This window comes from Ambystoma mexicanum, chromosome 2q (assembly GCF_040938575.1).
Source record: "Ambystoma mexicanum isolate Mex_15411 chromosome 2q, UKY_AmexF1_1, whole genome shotgun sequence".
NCBI classification, from domain to species: Eukaryota; Metazoa; Chordata; class Amphibia; order Caudata; family Ambystomatidae; genus Ambystoma; species Ambystoma mexicanum.
Window position 1 is genome coordinate 307245447 of NC_090924.1, and position 22425 is coordinate 307267871.

The 22425-nt window shown below is 46.7% G+C and overlaps 1 protein-coding gene across 4 annotated transcripts in view; it reads left to right on the forward strand.

Annotated features, from left to right (window-relative positions):
* LOC138569359 (uncharacterized) overlaps positions 1 to 22425 on the forward strand; it is a 1262132-nt gene that overhangs the window by 1160206 nt on the left and 79501 nt on the right. For all 4 annotated transcript variants that reach the window (XM_069647272.1, XM_069647275.1, XM_069647274.1 and 1 more), the window contains one exon: positions 2293 to 2416. In XM_069647272.1, the coding sequence (XP_069503373.1) occupies positions 2293 to 2416 (124 nt within the window). The remainder of the gene's footprint in view (positions 1 to 2292; positions 2417 to 22425) is intronic.

The following is a 22425-nucleotide window of genomic DNA, read 5'->3' on the forward strand; positions in this document are numbered from 1 at the left end:
TGCCACATGTGACCTGGGGAAGATTGCAGCCCGAGAGGGGCGGGGAAAGGTGGATGGGGGTTTTGAGGCTGGTTTTACCAGACGTCCTTAACGAGTCCTGCGACCGGACCAGTATGCTAACAACGGGCCCGTCATTAACCCAGGCCCGTTGTTAGCATGCTCCCCATTCGCATTGAGCCCTATGGGGGTTCAAATCGTTATGGGGATGGAGCGGGTCCGGGTTCCTTGAATGGGGAAATACCGGACCCTCCAGGTCGGAATGGCCGGTATTTCCCCATTCAGGAAACCCGGAACCCAGACCCGGCTTTGGGGGTAGACATGCCCTTACCAAGGGCATGGTTACCTCGAAACTCGTAATGAGGCCCAAGGTGTTTTAATAGCTTCCTATGTAATGAAGATGTTAAGAAAACCTTTAATGAACAAAGTATTCTATTACTGCAGAACTATGGCAATGTACACTAATCGTCATTTATGGTTACGTGACAATTCAACAACTAGCAACAAAAAAAAGGTCAATCTGTATGGACACCGGTGGTACACATAACCTATGTGGGGATAAACTTGGAAACAATACCAAATAAAGGATTAATACTACCATGATCAAAGGATTAGGCAACCTAGTTTGCTGCACAAATGAAGAGAATCAACAGCAAATACTGTAGGTTCTCCCTAAAACCTCTTAATGAATTTTATTGGCTGAAAGTGACCCGAGCCATTCTGTATGGCCAAGGGATAAGTCACTTGGTGAGACAGACTGACTGGGATATCATGGAAGATATTATTTGGACAAAATTGCTCAGTCTTCCAGACTGCTTATCAATTGTCGCCTAAAGATATCAATTGGGATTAATTTCAATGGCTGGGTGGTGTAAATGGAAAATACTCTCACTTTACAGAGAGTAAATGTCCCGGGAGGATAACTTGGAAACAAGACAACATGGACCGACACAGGTTCGATCCCCGAGTCCGCACTTAGAAACCTCTGGGTATTAAGTGCGTTATAAATAACCTATCATATCATATCATATCAAATATATTGAATCCCCCATCGGAGTCAATCTTTATAGACCAAAAACAAAGTCTATGTGCCAAAAATATGAGGCCTTTTGATAATTTCAGGACTTTATGTGGGTCTTTTCTCAGAAGAAGTGACCAAACATTGAAAATGTTGAAGGTGAACCCAATGCTAACTAAAAAAGTTCTATTCCAGATTGGATTTGTACTATTGAGAACATGCACTGTTATACATTGTATAAGTCTCTCTGAAGGTGATAAAGCATTGGGCTCCTTGCCAAGATACTTGCAAAAAGTTCCCAATTCCTGTTGAAGAGCTAAGTTTTTACGTTTCAGATTAAAACTACTACCTACGGGTGAAATCCAGTCCATTTGCTCAAAACATATTGTTATCTCCAATTATTGTGGCTTATGTAACAAACAGGAAATCATTCAAACTTTGGAACAGTTGCTGGTCAGCTGTCCGACTCTACAAAATCCAAGATTAATGCTATTTAATAGATTTACGCACAATTATGGTTGACAACAAAATCATTGTTGGAGAGGTTGCAGAGTGGTCATGAGACACCTAGGACAATAGCGCTACTAAAATTGTTAAATCAAATTACCATTATCTCCATTAGATGTTAAACAAACAGCTAAAATGCACCAAAACCTCATTGAATTTGAATTTGTAAGTTGGTTGTCCCCACTGTGAATTAGCACTAAACACTTTTAGTAAAGTAGTATTTAGCACCTGTGATCAAATGCTTATTGGTTATCCTGTGATTAATTGTACAACAGGTTTTAAGGTTTGTTTTATATATCTTGAATTGATTAGAATTCTCATATTTCCCTTTACATTGGTTTTAATATTGGTATGAGTACGATTAGGAAACTTGGAATCGCTGTAGGTGAAACATTTCTACATTTATTGGAATTTTAAAATTATGACTGTGATTGGATTTTCTTTTTCAATGTAATATTTTACCCTTTTCATCTTTGAATATAGAGAATATTTGTGTATGGCTGTGTTATGTGTAAGGGTAACTTTGATTAAATAAGACAACAAAATGAATGCCCCTGAAAACGAGGAAGGAAATTAACAGTGGCAATACATGTGATGAATAGGATAGTTATGATCACTTTGCAAACCTCAGTACAACACTTCAGCATTGGTCCTGGCATCAGGTTTTCCACTGGCTGAACCAAATTCTGACCAGATACTGCATGGGTCGTTCATGTGTTTGAGGTAAATCCTGCTCTGTTTTACTATCAGCATATGTCTTGTTTTCACAGGAAATTGGAAGAGAATTCTTTAAGACCACTGTGGCAAATCTTAAGACCAAGGGTGGACCTAAGGCCCAAGTGAAGTCATTTGTGTCCTCATTTATATCATCAAATCGACAGGCAAGAGGAGCAGGTGAGTAGATTCAAGACACATCAGAGCAGGCTTATACCTGCATGTCATAATTGAGAAAGAACTCTGCACACATAGATCATCAGTCATTCATGTGTACCATGCCCAAAAGCATGCAGACGATGTGTAAGGATTTGCCGTCGCAACAGAAACAGGACACCACAAAATATAGAACAAAAAAGGTCTGCTAAAGAAGATGGAGGGAACTGGATGGTTTAGAGGTTTGGCAACGTATTATCTCATGGACTTTAAGCTAGCATTCTAAACATGCACAGGCCACCAAAATTCAAACGAAAAAAAAGACATAAATCTGACATAAATCTGGCATTAGTTTTTAAAAACATTGAACAATACAAATAATCAACAAAACAAATAATGAACCATGTTGAGGGGCAGATGCGCTGTCAGTATACATATTTATATATGAGCAGCTTTTTCACTCTTGCACTTATATCAATTAACAACATACTTCTTTGTATTTGTATTTGTATTTGTATTTATTTATTTATAATGCGCACCAAACCCAGGGGTAGCCAGGCGCAAAGGCAGCAAGAGGGTTGCAAAACTTAGTTACATACAGTAGGGTGAGGTCCAGCTGCGGTTACAGTGCCGGACGTATCACACCAAATAGGAAGGGTAGGACATAAACATTGTAGGCTGTACTATATACATATTTACATTCAATGAGGTAAGGAGCCACATGGTAGTGGCGCATCTGGGCATCGGAAGTCATTATGAGTCGAGAGATTTGAGCCAGTGGACAGTCCTGGCTCTGAACTGGTGGTAGGGTAGGTCCTCCCTGCAGGTAGGAGGAAGGGAGTTCCAGAATTGCTCTGCTTTTACTGGAAGCTATTACCTCCAGACATTGTACGTTTGAACCTGGGCACCAGAAGAAGTTTGGAATTGGCCGTTCTCGAGGGGCGATAGAGGGTGGGTCTAGTAAATCTGGCGATGAGGTATTGAGGGGCTGCTTGGTGGAGGCATTTATGAATCAGAGATACCGATTTAAGGAATATCTTGTCCTTGGTGGATAGCCAGTTGACAGATCTTCTGGAAACTGAGATATGGGCTTTCTTCGGGATACTGAGGGCCGCTCTAAGGGCATTATTTTGGAGGATTTGGATTTTATTTGAGATATATTTGTTACAACCTACATATAGAGCGTTACAGTAGTCCAACTTTGACAGGATAAGCGCCCTGGCCAGGGTGGTACAGTTGGTGGGGGAGAGAAAGGGTTTGGCTGCCCTAATGAGTTTGCAAGTGTAGGAGGTGGCGGAGGCCATTGCATTCACTTGTTTGTTGAAGGTGAGGGTGGAGTCTAGATAGAAGCCGAGGGTTTTAACCTCCTTAGCTATTTTGATCTTGTTGTCGTCAATTATGAACGATGAGTATTTGTGGCCCAGTTTGTTGAGGTAGTGTGTAGATCCTAGAATAAGGAGTTCCGTCTTGTCATCATTAGGCATAGACCGTGTGAGGCCATCCATGCCTGGATGATGAGGTACACTTTATTAACGAAGGCCAAATCCTTGTCGTAATCCCCCGACAACGGGATGAGGATCTGGATATCATCGGCGTAATTAGTGTAGGTGATACCCAGATCGTCTAGATCATCGAAAAGGGGCTTCGTGAAAATGTTATAAAGTGTAGGGGAGACGCAAGATCCTTGAGGCACGCCGCAAGTGATAGGTGTAGGGTTGGCTGCTGCTGACAATGAGAAGACTCTCATCGTGCGGTTATTGAGGAAGGATTGGATCCAGTTGGTTGCTTCTTGAGAGAAGTGGGCAGCTTTTTGTAGGTGGTTGCACAAGATCTCATGGTCGACCAGATCGAAGGCCGCAGAGAGATCGAGGAGTAACAATAGTGCTGTCTTGCCCTGGTCTCTCAGCTCGTCTATCTGTGCCTTGAGATCTATAAGTGCAGTTTTGGTTCCATGCTGTGGCCTGAAACCCGATTGTGGGACGCCTAGGAGATGGAAGTGCTCAAGGTAATGTTGGATCTGGTGGTATGCTAATTTGTCGATGATTTTAAGAAGGAACGGTACTGTGGTGATGGGGCGGTAGTTAGTTGGAGTGGATGGGTCTAAGTTTGTTTTTTTAAGCAGAGGGAGGACCCAGGACTGTTTTAAGTTATTAGGTATGGTGCCTGATGTGAAAGACGCATTTATTAGTTTGGTAATAAATGGTGCGAGATCATGGGCTGCATCCTTAATCAGTTGAGCGGGGCATAGGTCTCCGTGGCAATTTGAAGGTTTGAGGGTGAGAATAGTATTTTCTACCTCTTTGGTGGATACTTTATGGAAGTTAAAGGTGGGGTTGTGCGCTGGGGGTGATGATTGAGTCGGGTGAGCCTTTTTATGGTAGGCGGTACTCGGCTTAGTAGAGGAGAGCAGAGTTTCTTTTTTAATGCTTATTTTAGTCTTAAGGGAGGAGATTTTGTTCGCTAGGGCATTTTGTATGCCCGTGCACCAGTTTTTATCTTTGATACATGAGTCGGGCACTTGGATCGGGGATTCAACCTCTTTACGTATTGTGAAAAGCTCTCTAGTGTTAGATTTAGCTTGTGAGATTCGCGTACTATAAGACGTTTGTTTGGCCAATATAATTTCTTTTTTATATTGGGAAGCTAGACTGCTCAAGTTTTTTTATTTTTTTCACAGCGTCGCTTTTCCTGCCTGAGGGCTTTAAGATGAGGCGAAAACCAGGAGTTGATGTGTTTCCGGGGCTTGCTCTTTTTTAGCTTTAAAGGCGCTATGGCATCAATGGATGAGAGCATGATTTTATTATAGATGTCCACCATCGTGAATGGATCTGTATGAGCCGGGATAGCATTCAAGGTTGGTGTGATTAGCGGGATCAGGTTTTCGGGGTTGATGTTTTTTTTATTTCGGGATTGGACAGCTGGAGCTATGCTGTTAGCTTGTGCTGGGGTTGCCTCTAGGGTGAACGAGATCAAGTAATGGTCTGTCCAAGGCTGCGGGAGTATGGCAGAGACTAGGACTGGGCAGTTGTGCACAGCTAGCCAGTCCAGAGTTCTCCCTTTGATATGGGTGGGCTCAGTGATCTTCTGGGTGAAGCCCAGTTCCTCTAGGGTGTTATTGATTGTACTGGCATTGGCGTCTGCGGGGTCGCTAAATCCTAGGTTAAAGTCTCCTAGTAAGATGCGTTGTGAGGAATTTTTAAGATTGTTTGATAAGATGTCTGTGAGGTCTTCTTCAAATGACCCTAAGGGGCCCGGCGGTCGGTAGATAAGGTGAATGGAGATGGATTGGGTATTAGATAGTGTTAACTTGGCGGTTAGAGATTCACAGGAAGTAACATTAGTGGGTGATTCAATTGTAATAGGGAATTTAGTTTTGGCTATGATGGCAAGACCTCCGCCTCTAGAGGTGGTAGGATCAAGTCTTAATAGCGTGTAGTCATCTGGTACCGCTAGCATAATTGCAAGGCCTGCCGTCGGGTGGAGCCAAGATTTGGTGACTGCTAAGAAGTCCAAGTCTTCATTGTGTAGCAGGTCGGCAATGTCTGAAGCATGGGCTACCATGGAGTGGGCATTTATTAGTGTACCCTTAGTCCCGAGATCTACTGGGTATAGAGGCGGTGGCACAGATTCGTGCGTACTTTTCTGGTCACGGATGGGCTCACGGTGGAATCTCCTGTTCAGTTGAAGAGGGTTTAGGGATGGAGTCCTAGTCACCTTATTCTGGGCTAGTTTAGATAGAGGGTCATGGAGCCTAGAGAGCCTGGCACGTAATATAAAGTTCCTCATGAGAACAGGGCAAGGTGTGGAGGTCCTTTCAGTTGATGTGTATGGGTTATATGCGGGCTCAAGTGCTGGTAAATTGGGTAGCATGGTTAGGTATTGGCTGTTCAAGATGTGCAGTATTGATCTCAGTAACACTGTGTAAAGCGCATGGAGATACATTGTGATATTGGGCAAGATAAGGCTAGTACAGTGTAGTTGTTATCCAGTAGCGTAAGGTCTAGTCTAATGGGTCACTTAAATTCGATTTTTTCAATCAAGGCACAAAGGCATAGATCACTAGCAGGGTGCATAGGCAAAAGGGTCTCCTAGGTTCGATTTTAGCAATCAAGGCATAAAAGCATAGGTCACTAGCAGTCAAGGCACAAAAGCATAGATCACTAGCAGGGTGCATGGGCAAAGGGTCATCTAGATTCGATTTTAGTGTTCAGACTTCTGTTTTAAATACTTTTTGCAAACTTTAATCTGCATCCTGTCCCAAAAGATGTGGAAGGCGCATGCGTGAGAAAGCCCCAATTGCTAGTTCCTGTCTCCGTGTAGTCAGGTGTGGTGCACGCGCTACAGCTTGTGTCCTGTGACATGCAAAACTCTATCCTTTTTTCCTTCCGGGCACCAAGCGTTTTTGGTGTTGGCGGAATTTGTGTGGTGCTTGCGCCACACAATTGCCAAAACCATTATTACAGAAGAGAGAGAGAGGAAATAGAGGTTACCTACTGGGAATATCTGTTTGACATAGCAACAGGCAACGATATGGCATTAAAATGCAAAATCACTAAAATCACTTTTTTCAAACTCCTCGGTGTACTACCCAATGAGAAGTTCTCTAACAATATTTTCTCCAATCTGCAACTTCGTAAGAAGCAAGTCAGTTACCTGGCTTTCCATTTTCCAGCTGCACAGTGATTTCATATTGGGCTATCTTGGGCTACTGTTCGCTGTCATTGCTATATTTGCCAGCAGATCTCTTTTTTGTCCTCCTGAAGCTGCCTTTCTACACCCACCTACCAACCCCATGCCCACTCTCTCTAAGCCCACTCTCTCTAAAACGCACCCCACTCACACTCTCTCTACCCCCAGCAACCCACCCTACATCCATTACTTGTGATGATTGTGTTTTATTTGGGCTATTTTGGGGTACATTTGACAAGTCATCCAGATGCTGTTTTCTTCATGTTTTTGCCCCAATCAACTACCATCAACCCACCCACCCCACACCCCCTCTCTCTAATCCCACCCACCCTACCACCACTCTCTGACCCTACCCCTTCCTTCTCTACCCCTACCCACTCATTCCCCATCTTCTATTCCCCATCATCATCTCACCCAATCAATCCTTGCTCTACCCCACCCACCCTAACCCGACCCTGTCTACCACCACCTACCCAAGCCCCATTCTCTTTACCCCCACCCAACCTACCCTCACTCTCCCTACCCCCCCACCTAGCCTACCCTGCTCACGCTACCCTCACCCACCCTACCCCCACTCTCTCTACCCCTCCCACTCAATCCCGTTCTCTCTACCCTCACCCACTCACTGCTCACTCTCTCTAACCCCACCTACCCACCCTTGCTCCACGATCTCACTCTAGCCCCCTCGACCTCTAGCCATCCAATCCACACCACTCTCTACCACCACCCTCCCTAATCCCACCAGGTCTTCCACCACCCACCCTACCTCCAGTCTCTTTAGCCTACCCACCCCACATCTGACCTTCCCCACTCTCTACCAACACCTACCCAATCCCCACGTTCTCTACCCCTCACCCACCCAATCCTCACTCTCTCTAGCCCCACCCATCCTAACCCCACCATGGATACACCCACCCACCCTAACCGCAGCCTCTCTACCCCACCCACCCTAACCCCATTCTCTCTACCCTCACCCCCCTAGCCCCACTCTCTACCGTCACCCACCATACCCACACTATCTCTCTACCCCCACCCACCCAACCCCTGCTTTCTCTACCCCAACCCACATATTCTACCCCGCTCATTCTACCCCCACCCTCCCTACCTGACTCTCTACCCCTACCCACCCTACCCCCAATATCACTACCCATCCACTGAATCCTCATGTCTCTAACCTCACCCACTCAAACCCTACACTCTACCATCCCATCCACCATACCCCCACCATGTCTACCACCACCCACCCAAGGCCTACTTTCTCTATCATCAGCCACCTACCCTAGCCCCACCCAGTCTACCATCAACCACCCACCCTACTCCTACCCTCTCTACCCCTACTCACCCTACATTCATTCTATCTATCCAGACCCTACTCTCTAGATCCCCACACATCCTACCCCACTCTCTATAGTCCCAATCACCCTACCCCCACCCACCGAATCCTTATGTATCTAACCTCCCCCACTCAATCCCTACACTCTACTGTCCCATCCACTGTACCCCCACCCTGTCCACCACCACCCACCCAATGCCTACACTCTCTATTGTCACCCACCTACCCGAACCCCACCCAGTCCACCACCAACCACCTCCCCTCCAAATACCCTCTCTACCCCTACTCACCCTACATCCATTCTATCTACCCCGACCGTACTCTCTAGATCCCCACATACCCTCTCCACTCTCTATAGTCTCACCCACCCTACTCCTGCTCTTTCTACCCCCATTCTCTCTACCCCCACCCACCCCGCCCCCACTCTCTCTACCCCACCCACCTACCCTACCCAGCTCACTCTACACTCACCCCATCCTACCCTCCCTCTCTCTACCCCCACCAATCCTTCCCACACTCTATCTACCCCGACCCACCCACCCTACCTTGCTCTCTCTACCCACACCTATCCTACCCCACTCACTAGGTAGACCCTCACCCACCATACCCCCACTCTCTCTACCCCACCCAACCTAGTCCCCACCATCCCTAACCTGATCGACCCAATCCCTACTTTCTCTACCCCACTCCACCCTATCCCCACCCTGTCTACCACCATCGACCAGTGTACTATCTCTACCCCACCCACCCACATTACCACCACCCAGTCTACAACCGCACACACTATCGCCACCCACTCTACCCCCAACCACCCTACCATCACTCTCTCCCCACCAACCCTACCCCAACTCTCTAACCAATCCCACTCACCCGCCCTACCCCCACTCACCATATCCCCACCAACCCAATCCCCACTCTCTCTTTGCTCACTCACCCTAACCCACTCTCTATACCCCATCCACCCTACACACACTCTCTCTAGCCCCACCCACCTATCCAACCCCATTCACTCTACCCACCCACCCTGACCCCACTCTTTACTCTTTCCAACCCACCACTACTACTAATACCCACCCACCCTACCCCCACTCTCTCTACCCCCACCAACCCAATCCCCACTCCCTATACCCTCACCCACTATACCCCCTCTCTCTCTAACCCCACCCATGTTACCCATACTCCTCTATCCCCACCCCCACTCTCTCTACCCTCACCCACCTAGCCTACCCCACTCACTATTCCCCCACCCACCCTACCCCGACACTTTCTACCCCACCACCCATCCTACCCCTGCACTTTCTCAAACCACCCACCCAACCCCTGCTGTCTCTTCCCCCACCACCCACCCTATTCTCTCTACCCACACCCTCTCTCTGCTCTCTCTAACCTGACTGCTCTTTCTTTCCCCAACCACCTTCCCTACCCTGCTCACTCTGCCATCATCCACCCTACCCTCAGCATCTCTGCTCTCACCCACACCCCCTACCCGTTGTCTCTACCCCCACCCACCTACCCTACCCTACTTACTCTATCCCCACCCACCCTACCCCCACTCTCTCTTCCTCTTCCACCCAATCCCCACCGTCGCTAACCTCTCCCATCCAATCTGTACTCTCACTATCCATACCCACCACCCACCCACCATGTCTAACACCACCCACCCTACCCCACCCTCTCTACCCCCACCTACCCTACCCCGACTCTCTACCCAAACCACCAACCCAATCTATCCCAGCCCCCATTCTCTCTACCCCACCCATCCTACCCCCCACTTTCTACCCCACCTGCCATACCCACACTATCTCTAACCCCACCGAACCCTACCCCCACTCCCTCTACCCTGACCCACCCACCCTACCCCACCCTGTCTACTACCACCCACTCAATGCTTACTCTCTCTACCCCTTACCCACCCACCCTGCTCCCATCATGTCTAATTGCCCCCACCCTACCACCACCCTCTTACCCTCACCCACTATACCCCTACCCACCCTACCCTGACTCTCTTCTCCACCCACCCTACCCTGACTCTCTCTACCCAAACTCACCCACCCTACTTCGACTCTCTCTAAACCAACCCACCCAGCCTACCCCCACTCTCTCTACACCCACCCCACAATGCCCACTCCCTCTACCGTGACCCACCCAGTCTACCACCACCCACTCAATGCCTACTCTCTCTAAAACCACCCACCCACCCTACTCCCATCATGTCTACCACCACCCACCCTACCCCCACCCTCTTGCCCTACCCACTCTACCGCCACCCACCCTACCCTGATTCTCTCTACCTCCACCCACCCTACCCTGACTCTCTCTAACAAACCCACCCACCCAACCCCAATCTCTCTACCCCATCCCACTACCCCACTTTCTTTACCCCACCCACCTTAGCCCACTCTCTCTACCCCCTCCCACCCAATCCCCACTCTCTCTACCCCCACCCACCCTACCCCCACTATCTCTACCCTCACCCACCCATTCCCCACTCTCTGTGCCCCCACCAACCTCCACTCACTCTACCACCACCCACCAACCCAATCCCCACTCTCTCTTTGCTCACTCACCCTAACCCACTCTCTATACCCCATCCACCCTACACACACTCTCTCTAGCCCCACCCACCTATCCAACCCCATTCACTCTACCCACCCACCCTGACCCCACTCTTTACTCTTTCCAACCCACCACTACTACTAATACCCACCCACCCTACCCCCACTCTCTCTACCCCCACCAACCCAATCCCACTCCCTATACCCTCACCCACTATACCCCCTCTCTCTCTAACCCCACCCATGTTACCCCTACTCCTCTATCCCCACCCCCCACTCTCTCTACCCTCACCCACCTAGCCTACCCCACTCACTATTCCCCCACCCACCCTACCCCGACACTTTCTACCCCACCACCCATCCTACCCCTGCACTTTCTCAAACCACCCACCCAACCCCTGCTGTCTCTTCCCCCACCACCCACCCTATTCTCTCTACCCACACCCTCTCTCTGCTCTCTCTAACCTGACTGCTCTTTCTTTCCCCAACCACCTTCCCTACCCTGCTCACTCTGCCATCATCCACCCTACCCTCAGCATCTCTGCTCTCACCCACACCCCCTACCTGTTGTCTCTACCCCCACCCACCTACCCTACCCTACTTACTCTATCCCCACCCACCCTACCCCCACTCTCTCTTCCTCTTCCACCCAATCCCCACCGTCGCTAACCTCTCCCATCCAATCTGTACTCTCACTATCCATACCCACCACCCACCCACCATGTCTAACACCACCCACCCTACCCCACCCTCTCTACCCCCACCTACCCTACCCCGACTCTCTACCCAAACCACCAACCCAATCTATCCCAGCCCCCATTCTCTCTACCCCACCCATCCTACCCCCCACTTTCTACCCCACCTGCCATACCCACACTATCTCTAACCCCACTGAACCCTACCCCCACTCCCTCTACCCTGACCCACCCACCCTACCCCACCCTGTCTACTACCACCCACTCAATGCTTACTCTCTCTACCCCTTACCCACCCACCCTGCTCCCATCATGTCTAATTGCCCCCACCCTACCACCACCCTCTTACCCTCACCCACTATACCCCTACCCACCCTACCCTGACTCTCTTCTCCACCCACCCTACCCTGACTCTCTCTACCCAAACTCACCCACCCTACTTCGACTCTCTCTAAACCAACCCACCCAGCCTACCCCCACTCTCTCTACACCCACCCCACAATGCCCACTCCCTCTACCGTGACCCACCCAGTCTACCACCACCCACTCAATGCCTACTCTCTCTAAAACCACCCACCCACCCTACTCCCATCATGTCTACCACCACCCACCCTACCCCCACCCTCTTGCCCTACCCACTCTACCGCCACCCACCCTACCCTGATTCTCTTTACCTCCACCCACCCTACCCTGACTCTCTCTAACAAACCCACCCACCCAACCCCAATCTCTCTACCCCATCCCACTACCCCACTTTCTTTACCCCACCCACCTTAGCCCACTCTCTCTACCCCCTCCCACCCAACCTCCACTCACTCTACCACCACCCACCAACACTATTTCCACTCTTTCTAAAGCAACCCACCCAACATACCCCCACTCTCTCTAACCCCACTCACCCTACCCCTCCTACCCCCGCTCTCTATAACCCCACCCATTCTTCCCACACTCTCTATATCCCATCCTACCACACTCTCTCTTCCCCACCCACCCACCATACCCCGGCACGCACTTCATACCCTGCAATCTCTTTATGCCCTGCCCTCTCTTCCTCCACCCAACCACCCCAGCCTTGTGCTCTCTTCCCCACCCACCATATCCCTGCACTATCTTCTCCCACCCACCCACTCTACCCCTGCTCTTTCTTCCACCACCCTAGCCCTGTGCTCTCTTCCCACACCCACCCTAACTGCACTCTCTCTACCCCCTTGCACCCACCCTACCTCCACTCTCTCTACCCCCACCCACCCTAAACCCGTTATCTTTACTCAGGTTATGCAGCCTGCACCCATTGTGCTTTGTCTTGCACCCTCCTGCCCAGTCTACTTTGGTGGCAGCCGCTCTAGCTCAGTCTGTGCACCCCTCATCAGCATCTTCATCGTTCCCTTCTAGGAAGGAGGAGAAACGGCTTGACCCTATTGGCAGGAAAATCTATGCCAGTGCCAGTGACTATCGACAAACGAACATGGACGCCACCCTTGCATGTGTAACATTAGGTTATGACGTGATCTAGCCGAGTTTGCAGAAAGTCACCCAGAGGCACTTTGAAAGGCTTTTCTAAAGTAAAGCATTTCGCTTTTTAAATGTTGTAGTATGATACATGTCTTGGAGGCATGGCATTGGGTGGAGGAATAGGGAACAGAAAAGACGGGTTGGACAATTAATACACACGATTGTCCAGAAGACAGGAGAGACAGAATAATGTAGGCCTGAAATCCTTTAGACTATAAGTTTACTTATACCAAAGCTGGGATGCGTTCACAGTCCATGTACACATCTCAGACACAGATCGCTAATCAATTCAAACATTAAACCTCTTGCAACCTACAGGTTCCAAATAGTTTGCCCCACACTGTCTGGGAAACCCAAGCAGGCAGTGCTCTTGAGAGATCTACAGGAAACGGCACGCACATGCTGAGGTTTAGCAGGAAACGAATGCCTGAGACTAGGGAATTGCCCAGTCACTGCATCACAAGTTTTTCTTTCATAGGGTGAAAGTTCACTTTCTGTTCCATAACCTCGTAAGGTATAGTGGCTAGGGCAGAATGACATACTCATATTATTAGAGTATAACTTCCACTGGAGGGTACAAGGTAGGCTTTATAGTTCTAAATATTTTGATATTGGTAGAGATACAAACAGGCTTCCCTCCTTTATCTTCTATTGCTCATCTGGTCCCCACCATCTGTCACATGTATAATTAATTGCTGAGTTCTATGAATTCACTTACCTCCAAGGTGATGAAATCAGTGATTTATTCAAACTATATATTAGTGATTTTCTTAAGACCAATGTTCCAATCAGAGACCTTCTGAAGCCTTACACATTTCTTGAGGCCCCTCTTCTGACTAGAATCACCCCAGGCATCATTTGTCAGTTTATACACCCCATTAATGGCTGTGAATATTAAAGTTCAATCATAATGTTTGGAGCATATGAAGTTCAAATATCAAATTAGCTAAGACCTGAATTTGTATGGTACAATGATAACTGAGACTTAAACAGAAAGGTGTCCTAGGGTAACTAATGTACAAACATCAAAGGTGCTATTTCTCTATAAGGCCCCACAAGGGAAGGGATCAGAACACCTAGAATATTTCAAAGAAAAACAATATCATTTGATTTTATGTGTATGCATTGCTTTTGTAAAAAGAAATATCCTGTACCCAATTCTTTTTTTTATATACAAATTGCTGCACATTTCCACACTCCTAATGAAGTCTGTATGTATCAAAATGTTAATGTTGATGTTGTCCATCATATAGATGTTATGCAAATATAAAATAGACACACATTAATATAAACAAATATAAAATGAAATTAAGTGATAATAACAAGTAATACAGACATGGAAAACAATGAGACACAAAATATAGAAGGTCACTGATGTGCTTTGTTGGGTAATATAAAAATTACATTCTCGACCAATTCAAACCTCTGTCTTAATAATAAATATAGCTTACTATTGCTTTGACAGGACAGAGTCCTTGGCTTCAGTACCCGTGCCTTCTTCAGGATGAAACCTACATTTAAGAAGTATCCAAAGTGGTTTCCTAAATTCTAGTTCCTATAAAGAGACAGGAAATCATTAACATAATTCATAATACTGTCATCAGGCCCTGTCAACCCAAGTATGGTGCAAGACCTTGCCACCACACCCAATGTGTGAACCATAGCACTATATACAAAGGACGAGTGACACATTAAAAAGATAAAGATGATCATTGGTCAAACCAGTTCACACCTATATTAAAAAGAGACAAGAGATTAGACATACCTGCTCTGTGCTGCAGGGGTTATTGTGGTACACATTGTTTGCCATGACAAGAGATTAGACATACCTGCTCTGTGCTGCAGGGGTTATTGTGGTACACATTGTTTGCCATGACAAGAGATTAGACATACCTGCTCTGTGCTGCATGGGTTATTGTGGTACACATTGTTTGCCATGACAAGAGATTAGACATACCTGCTCTGTGCTGCATGGGTTATTGTGGTACACATTGTTTGCCATGACAAGAGATTAGACATACCTGCTCTGTGCTGCAGGGGTTATTGTGGTACACATTGTTTGCCATGACAAGAGATTAGACATACCTGCTCTGTGCTGCAGGGGTTATTGTGGTACACATTGTTTGCCATGACAAGAGATTAGACATACCTGCTCTGTGCTGCATGGGTTATTGTGGTACACATTGTTTGCCATGACAAGAGATTAGACATACCTGCTCTGTGCTGCAGGGGTTATTGTGGTACACATTGTTTGCCATGACAAGAGATTAGACATACCTGCTCTGTGCTGCAGGGGTTATTGTGGTACACATTGTTTGCCATGACAAGAGATTAGACATACCTGCTCTGTGCTGCAGGGGTTATTGTGGTACACATTGTTTGCCATGACAAGAGATTAGACATACCTGCTCTGTGCTGCAGGGGTTATTGTGGTACACATTGTTTGCCATGACAAGAGATTAGACATACCTGCTCTGTGCTGCAGGGGTTATTGTGGTACACATTGTTTGCCATGACAAGAGATTAGACATACCTGCTCTGTGCTGCAGGGGTTATTGTGGTACACATTGTTTGCCATGACAAGAGCTTAGACATACCTGCTCTGTGCTGCAGGGGTTATTGTGGTACACATTGTTTGCCATGACAAGAGATTAGACATACCTGCTCTGTGCTGCAGGGGTTATTGTGGTACACATTGTTTGCCATGACAAGAGATTAGACATACCTGCTCTGTGCTGCATGGGTTATTGTGGTACACATTGTTTGCCATGACAAGAGATTAGACATACCTGCTCTGTGCTGCAGGGGTTATTGTGGTACACATTGTTTGCCATGACAAGCGATTAGACATACCTGCTCTGTGCTGCAGGGGTTATTGTGGTACACATTGTTTGCCATGACAAGAGATTAGACATACCTGCTCTGTGCTGCAGGGGTTATTGTGGTACACATTGTTTGCCATGACAAGCGATTAGACATACCTGCTCTGTGCTGCATGGGTTATTGTGGTACACATTGTTTGCCATGACAAGAGATTAGACATACCTGCTCTGTGCTGCATGGGTTATTGTGGTACACATTGTTTGCCATGACAAGAGATTAGACATACCTGCTCTGTGCTGCATGGGTTATTGTGGTACACATTGTTTGCCATGACAAGAGATTAGACATACCTGCTCTGTGCTGCAGGGGTTATTGTGGTACACATTGTTTGCCATGACTAGAGATTAGACATACACATTGTTTGCCATGACAAGAGATTAGACATACCTGCTCTGTGCTGCATGGGTTATTGTGGTACACATTGTTTGCCATGACAAGAGATTAGACATACCTGCTCTGTGCTGCATGGGTTATTGTGGTACACATTGTTTGCCATGACAAGAGATTAGACATACCTGCTCTGTGCTGCATGGGTTATTGTGGTACACATTGTTTGCCATGACAAGAGATTAGACATACCTGCTCTGTGCTGCAGGGGTTATTGTGGTACACATTGTTTGCCATGACAAGAGATTAGACATACCTGCTCTGTGCTGCAGGGGTTATTGTGGTACACATTGTTTGCCATGACAAAGGTCTATTGTATACCTGAATGTCTGTGTAGCATCCGCATTCTGAAGTGGAAATAAATATGCAGATAATGTTGTATGTTAAAAAAGAACTGTGTTTGAGATCCTTTTTACAAAAACAATATATACAAATAAAATCAAAAAGATTGTTCCTTATTAAAAGATTTTACTTTGCCTCATCCCATTGGTTGTGAACTCCCTTGATTAAACATGGCACACATATAGATTAGTTATTCTTTGGAAGATGTCTTTGCTGCATTTAATTGTCTTCCCAGTTTCTCTGGAGTTTTTATATGAGGGTCTTCCCTTTCCATGGCTACTATACACAATAACTTCAGTACTTTGTGTGACAGAAAATTGCAAGATCTCGCCAAAGGCAGCAGTTAGAGCAAAGTGCAGTATGGGGTAAGATACACATGATAACACAAAAAGCTTTGGCGGCAGGATTGATTAAAGGGCCATTTTGGACCGCTACCTGTGGAAATAAGTCATTTGTTTATAGTATGTATGGCCTATGACACCAGGTTTTTCTTCAGGGAGGAATTAGACCCAGAGATTTCATTTTGAAACTTCACTCAGACTGAACCAGGGAAGGAATGCGGTTGCTCGGAAGCCTTCTCAGTGTCCTTCCAAATGTCATATTGATCCACACGTCTCGGGAGGATAGCTCAGGGGCAACGTGCTCGCCTTGGAAGCAGGACGTCACGAAGCAATACAGGTTCGATCCCTGTGCCGCGCTTAGAAACCTCTGGGTATTAAACGTGTTATAAATAACCTAGCATATCATATCAAACACAAACATTCAAACCAGAACCAGTGTATATCAACAGAAAGACTCCTTCCTTTCCCACGGTCACTGATATGGTAGGCGGGGACTTGCCAAACAGAGATGCCCCAAATATTTAAAACTAAATATACACGTTGGTAAAAAAAAGACCCTGAATATGTTGTATAGATCTTGTCATTGAAAAATCCAATCTGGAAAAAACATGGGTTTTGGCTGGTGCACATTTTATGAAAATAGGGGCAATAAAAACAACACAATGTACAGCAAAAGCTTTGGTGTCCGGCACCATCGGGGAATCCAGGGTGCATCAAAACAAATATTCTGGGTAACATAATCAAATAAATAAATAATGCTTGTATTCCAATGTAAGAATAGAGCAAAAGGTCCCGAGAACAAAGCATTCCGTACTTGTGCTCTATCTACTGGCACACTGCCATGTGGAATGCTCGGTTATCCAGCCTTTTAACCCCTTAAGTGCCAGGCTATTATGCAAATCTATGCAAAAAGGACGGGCATACTCTTCCTTGCCACTTAAAGGTAGATATCCAGGATATCATCTGGAATGTTTTCATTAATGGGTGTTATAGTTTCCAACTAAAAGAGCATTACTTACAATCCCTACCCATTGCAGTGACCTCTTGTACCCGGTACTCTACCTAGAACCCCCCAGTGTGCATCCCTATGTATAGCACTCTGTCGCTTCTGAGGCAGAATCTCTACGGCACACTTTTCTAACAATGTCTCTGAGTTCTATATCCCAGCGCCCAAGGCCTAAGAGCATCAGGGCTTAAGTTCAGACGCTACAGTATAGACTCACTCATGCCCTCTAACGCAGGCCTACACGCCGATGGTACATGCTGGTGATACCCTGGAACGCACCGCCATGTACACAGTCTCAGGTCCTAGTGCGCACTAAATGCATACGTCTGCCGAATATGAATGTCTGAAGTAGAAATATATATCTGTAGACATACCAAAGTAGTAATCGTACCCCATCTAACCAAATAGTCCCAATTCTAAGCAGTCCCGCAAATGGAGCATTTTGTCTTCAATGGGGAACAAATATACATATATATTGTAAACATGGAAGCAGAGCATAACCTCTGAATTTGACATTTGGTTTACCAGATGGGCATCCTATGAAAATACAGTGTATATGCTATCCCTGATCAGGAGACCATATTCCGTAGCATATGGAGATCGCAGTCTAGACTCTGAGAACTCAGCCCCAGGATCCCAACATGAGCAATCTAAAAACAGATGAGCTGGAAAAACAATGAGACTGAAACCCGAATTGGAGGAAACCTGTATTTTGGCAATTTGTTCTGCACCTCCACACCTGCCACGGTTATCAAACCCACCAGGTTGACATTGAATTGGGTCTCACCCTAAGTTACTAGGGGAATCCAGACGTGGACCCCTTGCTCACTATTCTTAGAGAGGCACAGCTCCACCCTACTGATGAGGGCCAACCAGACCGAAACACGTGTCTGGGGATGCTGTTGGTACTCTTGTTCAGAGGAGAATTGCATAGCATTTCGGTGCTGGACTGCCCCAGGGCAGGACAAAGACTGATATGTTTGGGATATGTCTTCTCTGTGAAAGATAGTGAGCTAAAGACTCTGGGTAAGTCTCTCGTAACCAGGACTAATGCCTGGCAGAGGGACTCCCAGGACCCCCCTTGTTAATTGACATTGAATGCGCTCTGTTTCCAGTGCTTAAAGTGGGCCGGGCCCCGGCAGTCTCCAAAAAGTGGGACTGAGCATGGTCCCTGCCGGGGCCCCGGTCCTACCGCAACATTGGCGGGATGCATTATCCCGTTGCGGCCGCAGCCACGACGGGAGATGCGCCTGCCATGAAGTCAGGCGAGCTGACAGAAGTGGCAGCCAGCCACAACGACGCTGTGACTGGCTGCCACTTCCGTCATTCATAGTAACTGCCTTTGGTGACCCCTCGCGCGAGAGGTCACCAGAGGCAGTTACTGTCCCTTTGTTTCCCCAGGTCGCCGAGGCGTCTTTAAAAAAGATGGCCTGAAAACTAGGCAAACCGTAGGGTATGCACACAAATATATACAAATGTTATATATTTGTGTGCGTACCTTACTATGGTTTGTGTACTTTGCAAGCCATCTTTTATAAACGTAGAAATATGTTACATATCTCTATGTTTAGAAAAGATGGCTTGCATAGTACACAAACCATAGTAAGGTACGCACACAAATATATAACATTTATATATATTTGTGTGTATACCTTACGATTTGCGTACTTTTTAGGCCATGCCCCTCCCACAAGCCACGCCCCCAAATGAGGGCCCCCCCCTCGATTTCTTACCCCACTTAAAGCCCTGGCTGTTTCTATTTTTTCTTTAGTTTTTGGCTTGATTCTGCTCTTGAAAATTAGACAGAGATGAAGGGCACTGTAAGTCGGTGCTGGGCTACTAACAATAATATGAGAAGGGGAATTGCTGCTTGGGACCCAGGACACACACTATATGAATACATCCACTGTGCACCACTCGTCTAACAAAGACACATTTCATTGCTCCATTTTTGATATTGCAGAATGCAGAGAGCATCGCCTCAGCTAGTTTTTGGAAAATTAATTTAAGGGATCGTTCAAAGAAAATGTACGGATTCCACATCCATCCAATTTTTTGAATATTTTCAGAAGTAGGTCAGCAATTTTAGCCTATTACAAGCAACCACAATGTAATGGCCATCTTGTTCGCCCGACCGACGTATGAAACTCAAGAAGCTGTGTCTTCCTATGAGGTGAGATTTTCTCACAAACTGCACTGCACCCACCACAACTCACCTGCGTATGCTGTGTCGTTCTGAGGGTTGGCGAGAGTTACACCACTTAGGTTTTTCTATGCTAGGATATGCGACCCTTTTGTATCAAAGTTTAGGTGTGCTGCTAGTGCATAGTGTTTCAGTGGTCTAAATAAAAACTGATTCTACCATATGTCATTCTTGTAAGTTTTCTTCCACCCAGACACTCTTAGAAGCATTATTTCCTCTATTTACTAATGACTGTTTGAGTTTTTTTACGGATGTATTTGTTTGTGATGCCAGTGATCCTGATAAGAGTTTGAAGTGGGACTCTTTTACACCCTATTTTTTTTTTTGGTTGGCCGTAAAATGATTTTTGGGGAGTCCAAAATTAAGTCCCAATCCTAAGTGATGCATTTTATAAGCAAGTAAAAATATGTTCATCTGTAAAATGGGAGCGAAAGTGGCTGATACACCCCTTATCTGTTGGACTGCGTGTTGCCATTCAAGCGATAAGGGTTTTGTGCCCAAATGACAAGGAATGATGCTAATGATAAATCATTAACTGGCAACTAGGATCTGAGTTGTACTCGCCTCTGACACGCATCTTCTTAGAACATGATGAAGGAAACCTGCAAATCTAGGGCCTTGGATTAAAGAGAATATTTCAGTTTGGGGGCTGCCGAGGTTGCACCTTTTACTGAGTGCATAGACAGATTTGTGGTGTACTGTGAGAAACCAGAGGGTGTCTCACCCACTGGTCCCCGGCATCTGCCATCCAGGTGGCCAGGACACAGCCAGCACTTTTGAATCCAGTTCCTGGGGGTGGACAAGTACGGGAGGATCACCTGAGTGAGCGGTCTTCGGAGAGAGGGACACCAGATAGTGAGACGCGTATCCCCTTACTTGTAACACCTTTACCCCATCCTACCAGCTAGGATATTTAGGAACTCTACCTACTCCCCACCCCCTTTACCACACAAACACTTTCTCACGGACAGCGTGCTATGAGAGAAAACAGACTAACACCCGAGCAGTATACCTGACGTGTCCCAATACAATGGTCAGGCGAGGTCAGGCAATTACTGATCATCACACACACCTGACTTCCATTAAACTTCCCCACACAGATAAAAGGCGGAGCATGAGAGCACACTCTGAGCGAGGCAAAGCACAAAAGGAAACATCAGTTTCGAGACGGCAGCTGAGCAAGAGAGGAAAGACGGCAAAACTGAAGAGGATCGCAAGGAGGGAAATTCCCTTGACCTTTTCGACAAGGAACCGTGACTTTCCAGAGTCCTCGAGAATGGAAAGCGTAAGACCAGGAAACCAGGCTGAAGAATCCTGCAGTGTATGTCAGAGATACCCGGGGCCCTCCTGGGTCAATAATCAAGGCGGGGGAAATCACCAGCCTCGTGGTACCGTCCTTGGCTCCAGGAACAAAGCTGCTTCAGTGAAATCAACACAGCCGGTGCGTTGGGGAGACAGACACAAGACCGGTCTGTGTTGTATGGCGAGCGCTGGAATGAACCTTGTTAAAATGCGTGTGATAAGAGACGCAAGTGATTTGAACTGCTGATGAGTGATTAAACTTTAAAGCAAGCAACAATACATTTGACAGAGTGGCCGGCAGTGCAAGGCTGCTCAATTGAAGGTCTCTTTAAGGTATCCAGCTGAGAAGTGACAATAATAGATACATTTGATCCTAGCCCGACGGAGGGAGACCAATTGAAAAAGAATTAATACATGTGAATCGAAGTGGTCCTGCGATGGGTCAAGCTAAATCCTGCGCACAATCGAAAGTCTTTGATTTTTGAAGTAGAGAACATTTGGAAAGATACATGATTTTGGTCTGAGTCTGGGCAGAGGGAGACGAACTGAAGGTTTTGTGATAAAGTGGGTCTGAGCCCGGCATAGTGGGACCTGGTGTGAACATCAAATCACCTGAAAAGTTGTATAATTGAAAATCCTTAGAAGAAAGGAACTTTAATGTTTTATCTTGTTGCATCAGGCCCTCTGAATATGAGACTTTAAATGTCTTTGAAAAAGAATGAATACATGTGAATCGAAGTGGTCCTGCGATGGGTCAAGCTAAATCCTGCGCACAATCGAAAGTC